Here is a 17913-nt window from a genome sequence, read left to right as displayed (position 1 = left end):
GAAGAATATCCTGGCACATTGTGTGTCTAACATAATTCAACTCTGACCACTCTTTCTTCTAAGTCAACAATTTGTGTGTTCGAGTCCAGGGCTTGAGCATTGAAATCAAGTCTGACACTACAGTGCAACACTGCTGGGTGTGCTATGCTGCTGGGTGTGCTGCCTTTAGGACAAGATGTTAAAATGAGGGCCTATCTTGCCTCTCAGGTGGATGTAAAATATTTTGTGACATTATTTCAAAGAAAAACGGGTGAGTTACCCCTGGTGTCCTGGCCAATATTTATCCCTGAATCAACATCACAATAACAGATTATCTGCTCATTTTTACATTAATTGGGACATTGCTATGTGTAAATTTGCTGCTGTATTTCCTACATTTCAACAGTGACTACCTCATTGACTGTAAAGTGCTTTAAGATGTACGTTGGTTGTGACAAGTACTAGATAAATGCAATTTCTTACTCTTTGTTATGTTTAAAAAAAGCTGCTACCCACAAATGTCATCTATTTCCGCACACACAATGAATAAAATAAGGCTCCCTTGCAACCTGCCCAATAACGCGATGGCAGAAATGACAAACAAAAATCAAAAATGCTGATTGGCCAGAAAATATGTTTACAACTTCCTGTTGGAGAAAGATTGTTTAAACATTAACATCTTAAATATTTAGAAACTGTATAAACAAAGGTTTTATTAGAAAAAGCTGTGTTTTGCTGCATTCACATACAGACAGCCATTTACTCAGTCAGTGGTCAATTTAATAACATTATAAGCTACATCTGGCTACCTTACTGAGGGTTCCCCCCACCACTTTTCTTAAAACTTCTTACACTTCAAGACTTAATGAAGCCTTTGGTACAAATAAAAAGCTTATTGTCAAATCTGAAATATGGTTCATGTTAATATGACAATCAACAGCTGGTGACCATTTTCACCTTTGTCCACTTTTCTACTATAAGAACATAAGAGCGTAAGAAATAGGAGCAGGAGTAGGCCATTCAGCCCCTCAAGCCTGCCCCGCCGTTCAATAAGATCATGGCTGATCTGCCCTAGACCTCAACTCCTCTTTCATGCCAGCTCCTCATAGCCCTCAACTCCCTGATATTTCAAAAATCTATCTGCATCCTCTTTAAATACTTTCAGTGATCTAGCCTCCACAACTCTCTGGGGTAGAGAAATCCAGACATTCACTACCCTCTGAGGGAAGTAATTCATTTGCATCTCAGTTTTAAATGAGTGTCCCATTATTCTGTAACTGTGTCCCCTAGTTTGAGATTCCCCCATTAGTGGAAACACCTTCTCAACATCTACCCTGTAAAGCCCCCTCAGAATCTTGTATGCTTCAATAAGATCATCCTTCATACTTCTAAACTCTGATAAATAAAGGCCTAACCTGTTTAGCCGTTCTTGATAAGTCAACCCCTGCATCCTAGGAATCAGCCTAGTGAATCTCTTTGGAACTGCCCCAATGCCAGTATATCCTTTCTGTACACAGTACTCCAGGTGTGGCCTCAGCAACACCCTATACAGTTATAACAAGACTTCCCTATTTTTAAACTCCAACCCCCTAGCATTACAGGCCAAAATTCCATTTGCCTTCTTAATTACTTGCTGCATCTGCATGCTAACTTTTTGTGTTTCATGCACAAGAACACCCAGATCCCTCTGTGCTGCACGTTTTTGAAGTCTCTCTCCATTTAAATAATAGTCTGCCTTTTGATTCTTCCTACCAAAGTGCATGACCTCATACTTTCCTACATTAAACTCCATCTGCCAAGTTTTTGCCCACTCACTCAACCTATCTATATCCCATTGCAGATTCCTTATGTACCCATCACAATATGCCTTCCCACCTATTTTTGTACCTTCAGCAAATTTAGATACATTACACTCTGCCCCCTCCTCCAAGTCATTAATATAGATAGTAAATAATTGAGGCCCTAGGATTGAGCCTTGTGGCACTCCATTAGTTAAGTCTTTCCAACCTGAAAAAGACCCATTAATCCCGACTCTCTGTCTTCTGTGTGTTAACCAATCCTCAATCCATGCTAATACATTACTCCCAATACTGTGAGCTCCTGTCTTGTACAATAACCTTTTATGTTGCACCTTATCGAATGCCTTCTGGAAATTCAAATACACTACATCTACTGGTTCTCCTTTATCAGCTCTGCTTGTTATACCCTCAAAGAACTCTAGAAAATTTGTCAAACATGATTTCCCTTTCACAGAACCATGTTGTCTCCATTTGACTGCGTTAAGCTTTTCTAAATGTCCTGCTATTTCTTCCTTAATAATGGACTCTAACATTTTCCCAACAACAGATGTTAGGCTGACTAGCCTATAGTTTCCTACTTTTTGTCTCCCTCCCTTCTTGAACAGGGGCATTACATTAGCAGTTTTCCAATCAGCTGGGACCCTCCCGGAATCCAGTGAGTTCTGGAATATTTTGACCAATGCCTCCGCTATCTCTGCAGCCACTTCCTTTAAAACACTTGGACGCAGGCCATCAGGTCCTGGCAACTTGTCTACCTTTAGTCCCATTAGTTTGTCAAATACTTTGTCCCTCGTGATAGAGACTGTTACAAGATCTTCCCTCCCATTACCTCCTTGCTTATCTGATATCTTTGGGATGTTTATAGCGTCCTCCACCATGAAGACAGATGCAAAATATTGGTTTAAACTATCTGCCACTTCCCTGTTCCTCATTATCAATTCTCCAGTCGCATCCTCCAAGGGTCCCATGCTCACTTTATCCGCCCTCTTTCTTTCTATATATCCATAGAAACTCTTGCTGTTTGTTTTTATATTCCTTGCCAATTTACTTTCAGAATCAATTTTCTCCCTCTTTATTAGCTTTTTAGTCATCCGCTGCTGGTTCCTAAAAAATTCCCAAAATCTGGCCTACCATTAGTTTTCGTTGCTTAGTATGCTTTAGATTTTGATAGGATTCTCTCCTTGACCACCTTCATGGTCATCCTTTCTGACCGGGATAAATTTTTGCTGAGTGTTATGAAATATCTGTTTAAATGCCTGCCACTGCTCATCCACTGACCTTCCCTTTAGTCTATTTTTCCAGCCGGCTTTAGACAACTCTTTCTTCATACCTCTGTAATTGCCCTTATTTAAATTGATGACATTGGTTTGAGACCCGAGATGCTCGCCCTCAAACTGAATTTGAAATTCTACCAAGTTGTGATCACTACCACTTAGAGGATCCTTAACTACTATATTGCTTATTAATTCCACCTCATTACACATTACTAGATCTAAATTAGCCTGTTCCCGGGTAGGTTCTGTAATGTATTGCTCTAAGAAACAATCCCGAATGCACTCTGCAAATTCGTCTTCCATGTTACCCCTGCCAATCTGATTTGTCCAGTCAATATGCAGATTGCATGACAATTGTAGCACTCTTCTTACATGCCTCCATTATTTCCCGATTTATACTTTGTCCTACAGTGAGGCAACTCTTCGGGGGCCTATAGACAACTCCCACCCGTGCCTTCTCCCCTTTGCTATTCCTTATTTCCACCCAAACTGATTCCACATCACCTATATTACTACTCACCACCGCATTGATACCTTCCTTTATTGACAAAGCTACCCCACCTCCTTTTCCTTTTTACTTATTTTCCCAGAACGTTGAATACCCTTGATCTATGATCCTCTGTTGTCCCAATACCTTCAAAGTTCATTTTTTATCTCCTCTTAGCACACAGTCATATAAACATGTTACCTTACCTCCCAGTGTGACCGTAGGCATACTGTGCATCAGAGACTACAAGAGCAACTTCATCCAATTGCATTGAAAACGCACAGAATTCAAGAGCCTACGGATAGTAAATAAATATTAAGGCATTAATTGGTGTAATGAGTTACAAATATTCTAAATTGTACAAAGTGTCTTGCGGTATTATCAATTCTTGGGCAGCAATCTAATTGTTTTTGAACATCAGGATATTTTTTAAAATGATGAATAGAGGCCTGATGTGAATTATAAGAGTTGAAAAGCAAAGATTCTCCGATACTGTATATTTTATATATGCAGAGATAATGCTATGTGTAACAGGTTTTATTCACAGTGCTTTAAAATGTCTGCTCCATGCTTACAGTTCTTGCTTCCAGCAATTTCTGCAGTTTGCTTACTTTTGAGACCACACCTAGGTTTAACCAATCAAGCACAGTGAGCATCAATACTAAACAGACTCACATAATCAAACACGGAACAATTGAACAATACAGCCAACATCCTTGGCCCCACAGCCATCATTGGGTTGCCCAACTGTTTGTCCCACACCAAGCCCTGAAGGCATAAGAGCTTTGTCCAGCTTGGCATTGGCAAAGATTAATCCATTTTGTTCAGCTCCCACTAAAAACTGCACCCTAGCCATCAAGTCCACACTCCAGTTGCTCAGTCAGTGTAAGTGCAACAATGCTCAGCCTCAGTGTTCCATTAACCTGGTGCCATGAAAGCGGATCACAGCCCAAATTACTTATGGGCATATTGAACTTTTTTAAAGGAAGATATGTGTTTTTTTTTTAATGACATACAAGCAAAGCCTGGCTGAGAATGTAAAGCAACCACTTTCTGGGAAATTCCTGTGCGGATTATACTTGACTGACTAGTCCAGGGAATTTCAAAATTGTGTGTAAAAAGATGTCAAGGCCTACTTCAGGCAGAGACACTTGAAAGGAAGAAATGCAATGCAAAAGACTGAGCTATAGTCTCCTATGGTTGTGGAGGCAATGGAGACTAATTACCATTTTAGCAGAGACCATCCCCTGTTGGATTATATCTCAGAATGTGGAAATGATCTGAGTTGTAAGAAAGCAGATTCTGGGTGAGAAATATCTTTGTTTTTCCCTTCCAGGAATACACAAGGAAATGGGTTAATAAGCCAGTTGCAAACCTGCTCAGTGTGTTCTAGTTCTGGTGTGCTAATGTCTGCTGTGAAGGTCACAGCAGAAGATCAGCAACTAGGCATTCCTGCAGCTTGCAGGTAAAAGTCTCTCTCATCTTTCTCTCTCTCTTGCTGGAGGCAAGGCACAAGTCAGCAAAGCCACAGTCAAAAAGGAAACAGGACAATTCCTTCAGCTAACCTGCAGAGCTAAGTGTCTCCAAACCAACTGCTCAAGAGCCAAAGTCAGATATACCAGTATCACCCAAATTAATGGCTGCATCGTTTTGCTATCTACTCCTCATGGACAAGCCAAGGACTGATTTGTATATATTTTTAAAAAAAACTTTTACTTTTTGACTCAACTTCTCATTTCTGATCTGTATGTATGTGTGTTGTGTCTTTATTATTGTTTTCTCTGGTTTTTAGTAACTAATAAACTTACTCTTTCTTTGACTCAAGAAATTCTGGTTAAATTGGCTCCTTCTAAAACTATATTACATTTGGACTGGAAAAAGGTATCCAAAAGGATCCCTTTTAAATTAACCTTGTTGTGACCAGCCAAAGGGGTTAAATAAAGAATGGGAGCCTGCTCATTCCTCCTCATCCGGGAGCATAAAAGAATTGAGGTCCCGTTCAGGAAGTTAACCATTTGGAGTATCTCATTCAGGATCATAAGAAATTGGGGGACCTCACCCAGGGACCGGCTGTGACATTGGGTTGAACTTCAAATTTTCTTTTCTATCCATCACCAATCCCATCTAGATCAGAAGTACTAATTGGTTTATTTAGCTCACCCATGCTACTGTTAAGCACTCACTCAAAATTATGGTCCACCCAGTTTCTTCTGCCCAACACTGTCCTTTGGCAGCTTCTCAATTTTTACTGCCACGAGAAATGCTTTATGCCAAATAATGATTTTTTTTTAAATCCAGCAGCTGCAGACCTGAATTGAACTTTTAAAACAGAGACTTTTTAAAACAAAGATGCATATTTTTGCTCCTGGGTCGGGTCTACTGAGACGGGAGAATTCCCGGCTCTGTGAACACGACCTTTAAAAATGGCAGCCTGCAGTTCAGATTTTCGTTCCGGGGGTGGGGGGCGGGGAGGGGGGGTGGTGAGTTGGGTTGGAAGTGGGGCCAGCTGCCCCCGGAATGAGTGCAGAGCCTATTGGCTGCAGAGGCGGGCTTGGCGAAAAGGCCTGACCCTGTGACCTGGCACTTTGTTTAAGTTATTTTTAAAAAGATTAAAACAAAAAACAGCCATACAATTCTCACCCCACACATTCTTCATGCCCCATCCATGCCAACCTATGCCAACTCATGCTTCCCACCCACCCCTAGGGCCCTCATACCCCTATGCCCCCCACATCCCCTTGGCCCTTTATAGTCCCATGCCAACTTAGTGCCAACCCATGCCCGCCACCTGCCACCCGCCACCCTTTGCCCTTACCTCCTCCATGTCAACTCACCTCATTTGGCAGTTCTTTGACAGCTTTGACAGTTCCAATGAGTTTATGCACTTTACACACAATCACATTTACTTCTAACATTTCCAAAAGGTGCCTCACTTCTCCCAAAGGTATCCTGGGACCATACCCAAAGGGGTACCTTACCTTTTCAAATGGGTACCCTGGCCATCCAAACTAATCCATCAAATTCTGACCTCCTCTTACCCCGTCTAGTCTGCACATTTCAGGTTTCACACTCCTGACCTTCCAAAATCCCACTTCAGTGGACACAGCTGGTGACTTAAATAGTCAGCTACCCACATAAACCGTAGGTGCACAAAACCCAGCCAAACTCCAGCCCTGCCCCCCCAAAATAGGTAATGTCATGTTCAGGGTGGGACTTAGAATTTCTGGGATTTTCACCATGATGGAGGGCATCTCCATTATAGGGAAAATCTGAGCCTAAGTTTAACTTGATTCTCTGACTGGAAACCTGAATTGGACCTTTGGAAAACAGGTTTTTTAAAAACAGATGCTAAGTATGACTTGAACGCACAGCCAAAATGACTACCTAACTTGCATTACTGTACTCTCCATTTTCCAATCCACTGAGATGGAGACTCCATGTCTGCAACAACCCATTAAGGACAATGACCTCAAGAGAATATGAGTGAGCCACATATTCTGTCGCCATTAGCAAGGCATCAAGGCAATTACCTCGGGTTTCCGGACATGAAGCTACAATGGGAATATGCTTTAAACCCAATCACTTAAACTATGGAACCCTGGCTAAGAGAGAGGTTTCCCAAACCTGAACTGATTAAGTTACAAGGGGGAATAGACCAGTGACAGCTATGTTTGAATCACTGGGTGACAGTCATGTGACAGGCCTACTCCTTAAACTGGAAGGTTCAGAACCATTGAGGGAAAGTGCCAAGATCACCGAGTTAAGCCTAAAGCCAGCTGAGTCACCAACCTACAGATTGTACACCCCTTTTATTCCTCTGGACCATAATTTTATTAATCGATCCTTCTCCACCCTGTGATCTATTTGTGTGTGCATTTGTGTTTGTGTGTGTGTGCATGAAAGTTAGTGTGCATTTTGTTATTTTTACTTAGGCTGGGTTAAGTATAATAAAGTTAACCTTTTTCATTGGTAAACTCAAAAAAACTTGTCTGATTGGTTCTTTCATGGCCACAGTACATAAACAGTTAAAAACTCACTGAATTAGCAAGTATGCCCTTTTAAAAAAAGAGCCTCTTGCAGTTAAATTAGGGGACAGCAAAGAGGGCAGCCATTTGACACCTTTTCAAATGATCGTAACAGAAATTTGGGGGCTCTACATTCGTGGTCGAACCCACAGACAATCGAGAAATTGGAAATGGGAAACAAAATTGATCCCTTGAGGTAATTTTAAAACTTCAATGTAGATTTTCTTGTGGTTTTTGATGCTACAGTACAAAAAATTTCCACATTCAAGGCCAGTGCCTTCCTAGAATAGAGTGAAATAACCTGGGGCAGTTTAAAAACTCTATCCATTGAAGAGTTAAGGAGCATTTGGAGATAATTATCCACCAAAAGCTATGAAATCCAAAATTCTAAAACTCGTGGCCAACCATTTTGAAATTGAACTTGAAGAACTGGAGGCAGGGGTAGAACCTGAAACAGGCAGGCCAGAATTGGCAAAGAACAGTGGAGACTAGAGCTAGAATTCCAGGAAAGCAAAAGAGAGAGACAAGAAAATAGAAAGTGGATAGGGAGAGACAGAAACAGAAGGAGGAAAGAGAATTCCACTAAAGAGAGAAAGAAAAGGTTTCCCAGAAGGAGAGGCAGGAAAGAAAGTTAAGATAGCTTGAACTGAGTTGGGGAAGACCCACTGTGCCCAGTGAATGAACCACTAGTGCGGGAACTGCCCCTAGTTCAGGACAAGTGTTGAGCTCTCAAAGTACTCCCAGTATATACACCGAAGTTCAATGAGGGGGATGTGGAAGCATTTTTTTGTCTCAGTTGAAAATCTTGCAAAGCATTTGAAGTGGCCAGTGGAGGGCCGGACCCTGCTACTGCAAAGCAGATTAAAGAAAAGCCCATGAGTTTTATTCCCTCTTTTCCAACAAGAATTCATCAAACTATGAAGTGACCAAAAATGCTATGAACTGGTACCAGAAGTACACCACCAAAATATCTGAACTCTCCGAAAACATCCTGCACAAACTTACATCGAGTTCAAAAGGGTTAAGCAACTTGCTTTTGACTAATGGATACAAGCGCCCAAGATAGAGTCCACTTTTAAAAGCCTCAGAGATGTAATTCTTGAGTTCTAAAACTCCCTTCCACTTTCCTTAAAAACCCACGAGGAAGAGCAAAGAGTCTCCAAAGCCAGGCAGGAAGCCATCAAAGCAGACGACTATGAGTTGACACATAGACCCCTAACTCAAGTACACTGGGATCCAGTAATTACTGGGATCCAGTAATTCTTATTGGCTAGGGAACGATAGGAAAGAGGTAGATGAAGCTGAAGCAGGCTCAAGAGAAAAGGTCATAAATGAAGGACATGTGGATCAATCCCTAACTTTTAAAAGAAGGAACCAAGATGGTAAACCAATAGGGGCCTGCCCAGTGTGCTTTCAGTGGGATAAGCCTGGCCACCTGAGGGAGAACTGTTGGTATGCCAAGAAACTAACAAGGGGCACTGTACAGCATCCATGGCCATAAAGGATATAAGCCAATGGAGCCAAGGGCCAGAATGCATATCATTAAACGGAAAATGATTCCTAATTTTTCCAAAAAGCCAGGAAATTAGATTAGCATTCTCCAAGACACTGGTTGTTTGCAAACTGCTTGTGGCAGGAGATGGAGATTTTCCACCAGAAAGCAGACTAATTAGCAGTGTGCTCGTCAAGGGAGTCACTCCTTTAGAAGCTCCTTTAATAAAAATTTACCTGCAGACCAGGCTAGTTATGGGGCTTGTAATGGTGGGTGTGATCCCAAGCTTGTCCATGCAGGGGGTGGCCCTTTTACTAAGGAATGACTTAGCCTGGTATAAGCTTTATTATCCACAAAGATCCCAGGGCAGTCCATGGCAACTGGGAAGACCGAGGGGAACAAGTAAAATTCTGCACAGGTGCAGAGGGCTGAGGGATTTCCATAAGTCCCACAGGAGGCAATAGACCCCGTAAGGACTAAAGAAGCTAAAGGAAAGTTGGCAGAATTAAAAGAGGCCAGGGTAGAGCCCGTACATGTTAAAACGGCCAAAATAGGGCCAGAAGAAAGCCAAGGTGCTAGAACAAAAGCAGCAGGGATTGAAGGAAATGCAGCAGAAGTACGGTTAGCAGAGTTGTTCTTCCAAGATTTTAATAGGGACCAGGGAAGTTCCCAAGCTGATGAACAGAAAGTGAGGGAGACACCTGACCCAGTCAAAGTGCCACAAGGGAGGGCGGTGGTGTCTCAGAGGACATGAGCAACTTCGGGAAAAACCCATTCCCAAGGTAAAAAAAGGAGAGTAAAACACTCTATAATGAACATCATTTGTGGAAACCACCAGGGAAATACCAGCAAAATCAGTGTGGAATTACTCATTGGCAAACCAAATGGTGAAGTCCAAATTTCAAATCTCCCCAAACCCACCAATCCAGCTTTAGAAGCCACTAAAGTCAAAGCGCAGGAGGAGAACCCATATGCCCCATAATGGCTCAAGGGCAATTTATCACTCACCATCATCTCAAAAATATGATTTATCAATGCACCAGAAATGGAAATACTAAACCCATGGTATTTTTAAAACATTATTTATAGGGTGTGATATGTCGCTGGCTAGGCCAGCATTTATTGCCCATCCCCAATTGCCCTTGAGAAGGCGGTGGTGGTGAGCTGCCTTCTTGAACCATTGCAGTCCATGTGCACCCACAATGCTGTTAGGGAGGGAGTTCCAGGATTTTCACCCAGCAACAGTGGAGGAACGGTGATATATTTACTTCCAAGTCAGAATGGTGAGTGGCTTTGACAGGGTGGGGGGGATCTTCCAGATTGTGGTGTTCCCATGTATCTGCTACGTTTGTCCTTCTAGATGTTAGTGGTCTTGGACACCACAAGAACTTCACAGGCAAGGCAGCCGTGGAGTAACAGAAACTTGTGTAGCACAAGCTTCCGATCTCAGCAACTGGTGAAATGTTATTTTTCCAGGAACCCAGGGCTGAACTTGACCTCCCATTTAATCCAAAGCCCACCAAACACTGTGTCTGTTGGCATTAATATACCCAGCGTACTACTAGCAGATGTTAGTGAAGAGCCAAAGCCCCTACATAATATCTAACAGGGACTTGGAAGAGAAAAGGCAGGAAGGCACCAGGTTCTGAAACAATGGACGGAATTTTTCATGCCCGCTGGCATCAGGCGTGTTCAGTGGCGTGAGCGAACAATATGGCGAGAAGGCCAGAAATCAGTTTCACGACATCATGAAACCAGTTTGCAATCATCCGCTCAGCCTGTTGAAGGCGGGCCGCGTTTCCCGCCATCGGAGTTGGGAGCCTCATTGTAATACATCTGCATACAATACATCTACATACAATACATCTGCATGTAATACATCTACACTATAAGGCCAGCCTGCCAGAACTTCCCCCTCCGCTCCATGCTGAATCGTCCGCCCACGTCGGTGGGAGAATACACCGGGGCAGAACATGTCTTGACAACTGAGACGTGCAGAAATCGGGACTTACCACCAGGGCCTTGCTCACATCATGGACATCCGAGGAGCAGAAGATGCTGGAGCCCGGCACCAACAGCACACTGGAGGAAGGTCCACGGCATGCTGGGTGGATTCTCACGGATATGACTCTGCTGCTAAGCAGCGTACGGAAGTTGGAAAATCACCGTTGAGGGTCTGCTCACCATGGATGATGGTCAGGGGTGAAGGGAGAGGAAGGTTCAGCTATGTTTGGGAGAGGAAGGTGCACCGGGGGGTGGGAGAGGAAGGTCTAGGATCGACTGGGAGAGGAGGAGGTGTCGAGGTGGGTGATGTTGGGAGGAGGGAACATAGGTGTTGGGGGTGGTGAGGTTGAGAAGGGGGAAATGAAGTTGTCGGAGGGAGGGTGCAAAGGAGGTGGTAACAGGGGAGAAGACGGCAACTAGGTGTAAGGGGAGGAAGGTGTAAGGGAAGGTGTTCGAAGGCAGGAAGAAGTGTAGAGAGGGGAGGGAGTCCGGGAGGAGGGAGAAGTAAGGCTGGAGGAAGGAGTTGGGAGGGAGGAAGGACTAAACAGGGAGGAGTCCAGTGGGGGGAATGACTAACAGGGTGGGGGTGGGAGTCCAGTGTGGGGAAGAGTTCCAGAGGGGTAAGGAGTTCCAGAGGGGTAAGGAGTACTGAAGTGGAGGAGTTCTGGGGGGGAAGGAGTTCCGGGGGAAGGGATTCCGGTGGGAAGGGGTTCCAAGTGGGGAAAGGATTCCAAGGGAGGAAGAGGTCCAAAGGGTACATGTGCAGGTGAATGTGCAAGGGAGGGCTCTGTTGAGTTCATGACTGCCTCCTGTGAGTGAACTGAGGGTGGGCATGGTACGAGGGAATGGTGAGAATGACTGAGGGCAGAGTGAGGCAGGAGGGTGGGAGGGTAAGGGTTCGAAGGTATGTGTATAAGGGACGGCAAGGGTGGTTGGTGGGGTCTCGGAGGCAGACATGGACACTGGGGGCGAGAAGGACGAGGTCAGGTAGCTTCATGTTGTGGGGGGTGGATTTTCAGGAAGGAAGGGAATGTGCATGTTCACCTGGACATCCCCGAAGGAAAAGGGTTGTAGCTGGTAGGTCACCAAGGGGAGGTGGAAGGTGATATCGGGGGGGGATGAACAGTGATGGGGGAAAAAAAATGGGTGACTGGGGGAGGGGAAAAGATGGGGGATCGCATGAAAAACTGAATCCAGACCATGCTGTCTAAATGGAAAGTGAAACAACAGTCGTGGTGGGTGAGATCAGGTGCTGCATGGGAGTGTGATCAGTGGGTGGGCGGAGATGCAGGTCAGATGGACAACTGAAAGTGAACCCCAGCAGGCAGCATTGAAAATGCTCAGGACATTGAGGTGAGTGTGATACAGGAAGGATCCGTGTGTGTGGGAGAGGCTTGCGCAAGGCTCCCAAAGGCCCTGCCACACACACACCTCCCTCCAGAGTCACTCATTGGCCAGCTCCTCCCTCTGCAGTGACAGAGGACAAGGTTGAGGGGCTCATAAGCAAAGGGTACTTGAAGGGAAAGGACAGCCTCTGAGCCGATGACCCAGAGGTTTCCAGCTGCTGCTCCTCCTCTCTTCGGGAGCCAAGGGGCCCCGGTCTGACTCCTTGAGGGGAAGGAGCACCTGGAGGGACATCAAGGTGCCCTATTCCCCTCTCGCATTGCCACTGCAGGAACTCACCCATGATTCCCTCGATGGAGTGCAGGTTTGCGCACATCTCTCCATTCTGTTGGACCAGGGTCTCCATGGAATCCTCCATCCTTCCCATGGAGACCCCCATACATGCACATGTGGGCACCACTTCATCAGAGAGGAGGCAGATGCACTCCAACTCGCGGGCCACTCTACTGAGGGCTTCCAACAGCTCTGCATGATGGTCCCCTGCCTTCCGCTGACTCTCCACAGTGAGTTGGAAGGCCGAATCCAGAGGCTCGTCATCTGACTCAGACCTCACAGATGCCTCTTCCCCAGCAGTCCTCCGAGTGCCAGGGAGCTCGGCTGAACCTGCCTCCTTCTGCTGCGGACACGTGTCCGTGCGGTGACCACCAGATTGTGAACACAAGCCTGCTCTAGATCTAGGTCCTAGCAAGGTGTGTGTCTCTGCACTGGTGGAGGGTGTGGGTGTGATGGGTCTTCCAGGCTGCTTATTTCTGGCTCTTCAATGGAGGAGGTGTCCTCTTGGCTGGAGGTGAGGACGTGGATGGAGCTGAGGGACAGGCTGGTTGAGGGTGTCGGTCACTTGGCAGAGCTCCCTGTGAACCAAAGTAGAGATAATGAGTGCATGGCAGTAGAGTCAAAAGCAGGAGAGAGAGCACATATTTGCGTTGAGAGAGGGATGATGTGGCACAGGATCCTCATGTGGGTATTCGCCACCGATCTCACCGTCGCTGCGGCAGGGTCCATGTCCTCACCAGTCAATGCGATGGCACACTCCTCAATGTGAGTGAGGAGCCTAATGTGTGCCACTCCACCCCCGGTCTGGGAGTTCTCCCTGCTGGTGTGAGCAGGCTTCTCCTGCATGAAAACAGATGGAGAGAGTGTGAGCAGGACACATGGCACTGTGTGGAATGTTTGTGTGGTGAGTAGAGCCATGGACAGGATAAGGACGTGAACTCCAGAGGATATGAGCCTGATGGAGATGTGAGGGTGTGTGTGAGAATTAGCAATGTTGTCCCTTGAGGCGTGAGGACCCCTGTGGATGTGAGATGGGTTTGAGAGTGTGTGATTTGGGAGTGATGAGAAGATTGACTTATCCTGGCAGAACGGATGAGACCATTCATATTTTATTGGCACTGGGTGGCTGTCCTCTTTTGCAGGGCATTGGCAGTGACCACCGCTGCCACTGTGTCCCATGCTGGATTGGTGATGCTGCTGCCCATCCAGCGGCCAGAGCAGGTGAGAGGACATCATGGTGGGCGCTTGAAGGATGCGTCACTAACCCGGGGAGATGCTGTCTTTTTGCCTTTTGGGGCCATCTTGTCTTCTGTGCAGCAGTCCTGGGCTGGAAGCACTGAGGGGTGTGCGTGTGGCTGCACTTTAAATATGGCACTTGGCGTGATGAAGGGAGATGTCGCAGACCGATGGAGGAGTGTCCCACACTAGGCCCCTCACTCACTTTGAGGAGTGTGCCATCGCACTGACTGGTAAGGACATGGGCCGAGGCTGTCCTCTCCCTCCGAGTCCCTTTTGCCTGTTAACCCTTCAACCTCATGCTCTGTCACTGCAGAGGGAGCAGCCGGCCAATGTGTGATTCTGGAGGGAATCCTGTGGGTGGCGGGGCCTTTGGGAGCCTCGTGCAAGCCTCTCCCACACACGGGGATCCTTCCCGTATCACAATAATCTCACTGTCCTGAGCATTTTCAATGCTGTCTGCTGGGGTTCACTTTCAGTTGTCCATCTGAGCTGCATCTCCGCCCACCCACTGATCACACTCCCATGCAACACCTGATCTCACCCACCACGACTCTCATTTTACATTTGATTTAAACAGCATGGTGGTGATTCAGTTTTTCACGTGCTCCCCATTTTTTTCCCCTCCCCCAGTCACCCATTTCCTCTCCCCCATCACTGTTGACCCCTTTGGCATCACCTTCCACCTCCCCTCCGTGACCTACCAGATACAATCCTTTTCCTTTGGGGATGTCCTGGTGAATGTGCACGTTCCCTTCCTTCCCGAAAATCACACCCCCATCCACATTCACCTCCCCGACCTCTTGCTTCGCACACCCAGGGTCCGTGTCAGCGTCCAAGTCCCCACCAACTACCCTCACCCTCCTACTCTACCGCCTCACTCTGCCCTTGGTCATTCTCACCACTCCCTCATACCACGCCAACCCTCAGCTCGCTACCCAGGAGGCAGACATGGACTCATCAGAGCCCTCCCTTGCACGTTCACCTGGACATCCCCACCTCTAGACCCCTTCCCCCCTTGGAACCTCTACCCCCACAGGACTCACCCCTCCCTTGGTCCCTCCCACTTCCTGACTCTGTCAGACGCCCTCACTCCTTCAACCACTCTTAGTCCTTCCCCCTTCCTGACTCCCTCAGACACAGTTACTTCTTCCTCCAGCCTTACTTCAACTTTCAGCCTTACTCCTTCTCCCTTCCCGACTCCTTCTTCCACCGTTACTTCTTCCTCCAGCCTTACCCCTCCCCTCTCTGCACTCCTTCCCCCCTCCAAGCTCCTTCCCTTACACTTTCCACCTCCCTCACACCTATCTCCCCAGTTGCCATCTCCTCCCCCATTACCCCTTGCTCCCCCATACTCCCTCCCTCCTCCCAACCTCCCCCAACACCTTCATCCCCCCCCTTCCCAACCTCACCGCATCCTGACACCTTCATTCCCTCCTTCCCAACCTCACACCATCCTGACACTTCTTCCTCTCCCAGTCAATCATAGACCTTCCTCTCCTACCCTGCCCGGTACATCTTCATCTCCCAAACACAGCTGGGCCTTCCTCTCCACCCCCTCAACTATCAGCTGTTGTGAGCAGACCCTCAATGGTGACTTTCCAACTTCCATGAGCTGCTTTGCAGCAGGGTCGTGTCCATGAGAATCCACCCAGCAAGCTATGGATGTTCCTCCAGTGTGCCATTGCTGATGGCCTTCAGCATCTTCTGCTCCTTGGATGTCCACAATGGGAGCAAGGCCCTGGTGGAGTGTCCTGGCTTCTGCACATCACACTTGTCATGCCAACCTGGACGGATGATCCAGTGGGGTGTGAGGGATGCTTCTGGGCTGGCCTTATAATGATATGCAGATGTATTACAATGAGGTCCCTGGCATCCGATGGTGATGAACGTGGTCCGCCACTGATAGCCTGGGCGGACGATCACAAACTGGTTTCACGACATTGTGAAATCAATTTCTGGCCTCTCGCATTTTGCCGCCTGTGCTGCCAAACATACCTGACCCCAGTGGGCATAGAAAATTCTGCCCAGAGATTTTTTAAAACAGGGGCTAAGTGTGACTTGAGCTTGTGACCAAAGATGGCTACCCAATTTACATCACTGTACCCTTCACATTCCAATCTGCTGAGACGGAGACTCCACATCTGCAAAACCCCATCAAAGACAATGAACTCAGGAGAATATGAGTGAGCCACATGTCCTGTCCTCATTAGCAAGGCATCAAGGCAATTACCTGGGACATTTAACAGGAGGTTGCCAGACATGAATTCATCAAGCTACAATAGGAATATGCTTTATGTGCAATCACTTGAACAATGGAACCCAGGCTGAGAGAGGGGACTGCCAGACATGAATTGATTAAGTTACAATGGGGAATAGACTAGTAACCATCATGTTTGAATCACTGGCTGACGGTCATGTGACAGGTCCACCCTTTGAGTATTTTAAGCTTCTGCTTTCTCTGCAGTCAGAGGACAAGTAGCTGAGACGCTGATAAGAGAAGACCCTAGTGGGTTCCTCCTTCCTCCCTCTCTCTCCAATCCACCTTGATTCGAACCCTGTTTGCTGACCATGACAATCCATGGAAGCCCCTGTTGCAGACAGAAACTTCTTGAAGGAAATAAACCACACACTACAGTCTCCAGGAGATCAGCCAAATCAGCCTTCTACATCTTCAAATCTGCACAATGCCAGAAGGATCAGAACCACCGAGGGAAAGATGCAAGATTGCCAAATTCAGCCTGAAGCCAGCTGAGTCACCAACAGACTGTATACCTCTTTTATTCTGTGGACTCTAATTTGATTAATCTACCCTTCTCCACTCTGAGATCTCTTTGGTGTGTGTGTGTGTGTGTGTGTGTTTTATTATTTTACTTACATCAGTTTAAGTTCAATAAAGCTAACCTCTTTCTTGTTAAACTCAAGAAAACCTATCTGCTTCCTTCTTTTATGATCATAGCGCATAAACAGTTAAAGACTCACTGAATTGGCAAGTATATCCTTTTCACAAAACCTCTATTGCAATCAAACGAGGAGAGGGAAAAGTGGGAAGCTGTTCAACCCCTCCTCACCTGATCGTAACACTACTCTGCTCAAATCCTAACCTGCCAAATCTCTGCTGCACACGCTAAATCCTGTTTTTGCCCATCTGTTTACTTATCAACACATCCTCATAGTGGTTTGCATCTCTCTCTATGAATCCATTACCTTCTCAACCCTCATCTACCATACGTAAGTTTCTCTCTCTCTCTTCCAACTCTGGCCTCTTTCAGTGAGAGAAGTTTTAGTCATCTTTATCCCACACACTAGAACAGTTTGAGATGGTTTTCTAAATCCTTATGCCTTGCTACCTCTCCCTGACTTTCAAAAGTCTGCTCAAAATTTATGTCTTTGGTAACCTTCTCCATTAACTGCTTGACATTTCTTTACAGCCCAGTGAAGTGTACAGGGATCATTTTACTACACTAAGGTTGTGAGTTGTTTTCTATGTGTAGACTTGAGGTGAGCAAAGTATCATGTCCCAGCTGTGATACTCCCTACCCAGCCCTCATGGAATCGATGAAGGAACTGAGTCTAATGTATCCAAGTTTGGTGATGATATAAAGCCAGATGGGAAGGTGAGCTGTGAGGAGGACAGTACAAATCTTCAAAGATCTAGAGATACATAACATGAGTAAGCAAGATGGTGGAAGGTAGAATGTCATATGGGGAATTGTGAGATTATTCACTTGAATAGGAAGAATAGAGAAGCAATTTTTTTTTTAAATGATGAAAAGCTTTTAAATGTTGGTGAGCAGGAAAATTTGTGAGATCTTGTTCAAGAAACACAGAAAGTTAACATGTTGGTATAGCAAGTAATTAAGAAGGTAAATGGTATTTTAGCCTTTCTTGCAGGGGGTTGGAATACAAGAGCAAGGAGATCTAGCTACAATTATACAGG

At 46.0% G+C, this 17913-nt stretch overlaps 1 protein-coding gene across 1 annotated transcript in view; it reads right to left on the bottom strand.

Moving 5' to 3' along the window:
* The window catches only part of fkbp16 (FKBP prolyl isomerase 16), a 184074-nt gene that overhangs the window by 143747 nt on the left and 22414 nt on the right, over positions 1-17913 (bottom strand). Inside the window, exon 3 of the mRNA XM_078530410.1 lies at positions 3746-3834. Within this exon, the coding sequence (XP_078386536.1) occupies positions 3746-3834 (89 nt within the window). The remainder of the gene's footprint in view (positions 1-3745; positions 3835-17913) is intronic.

The sequence above is a fragment of the Cetorhinus maximus genome, chromosome 26, assembly GCF_964194155.1.
Source record: "Cetorhinus maximus chromosome 26, sCetMax3.hap1.1, whole genome shotgun sequence".
Taxonomy (NCBI): domain Eukaryota; kingdom Metazoa; phylum Chordata; class Chondrichthyes; order Lamniformes; family Cetorhinidae; genus Cetorhinus; species Cetorhinus maximus.
This window is presented reverse-complemented; position numbering and strand designations above follow the sequence as displayed.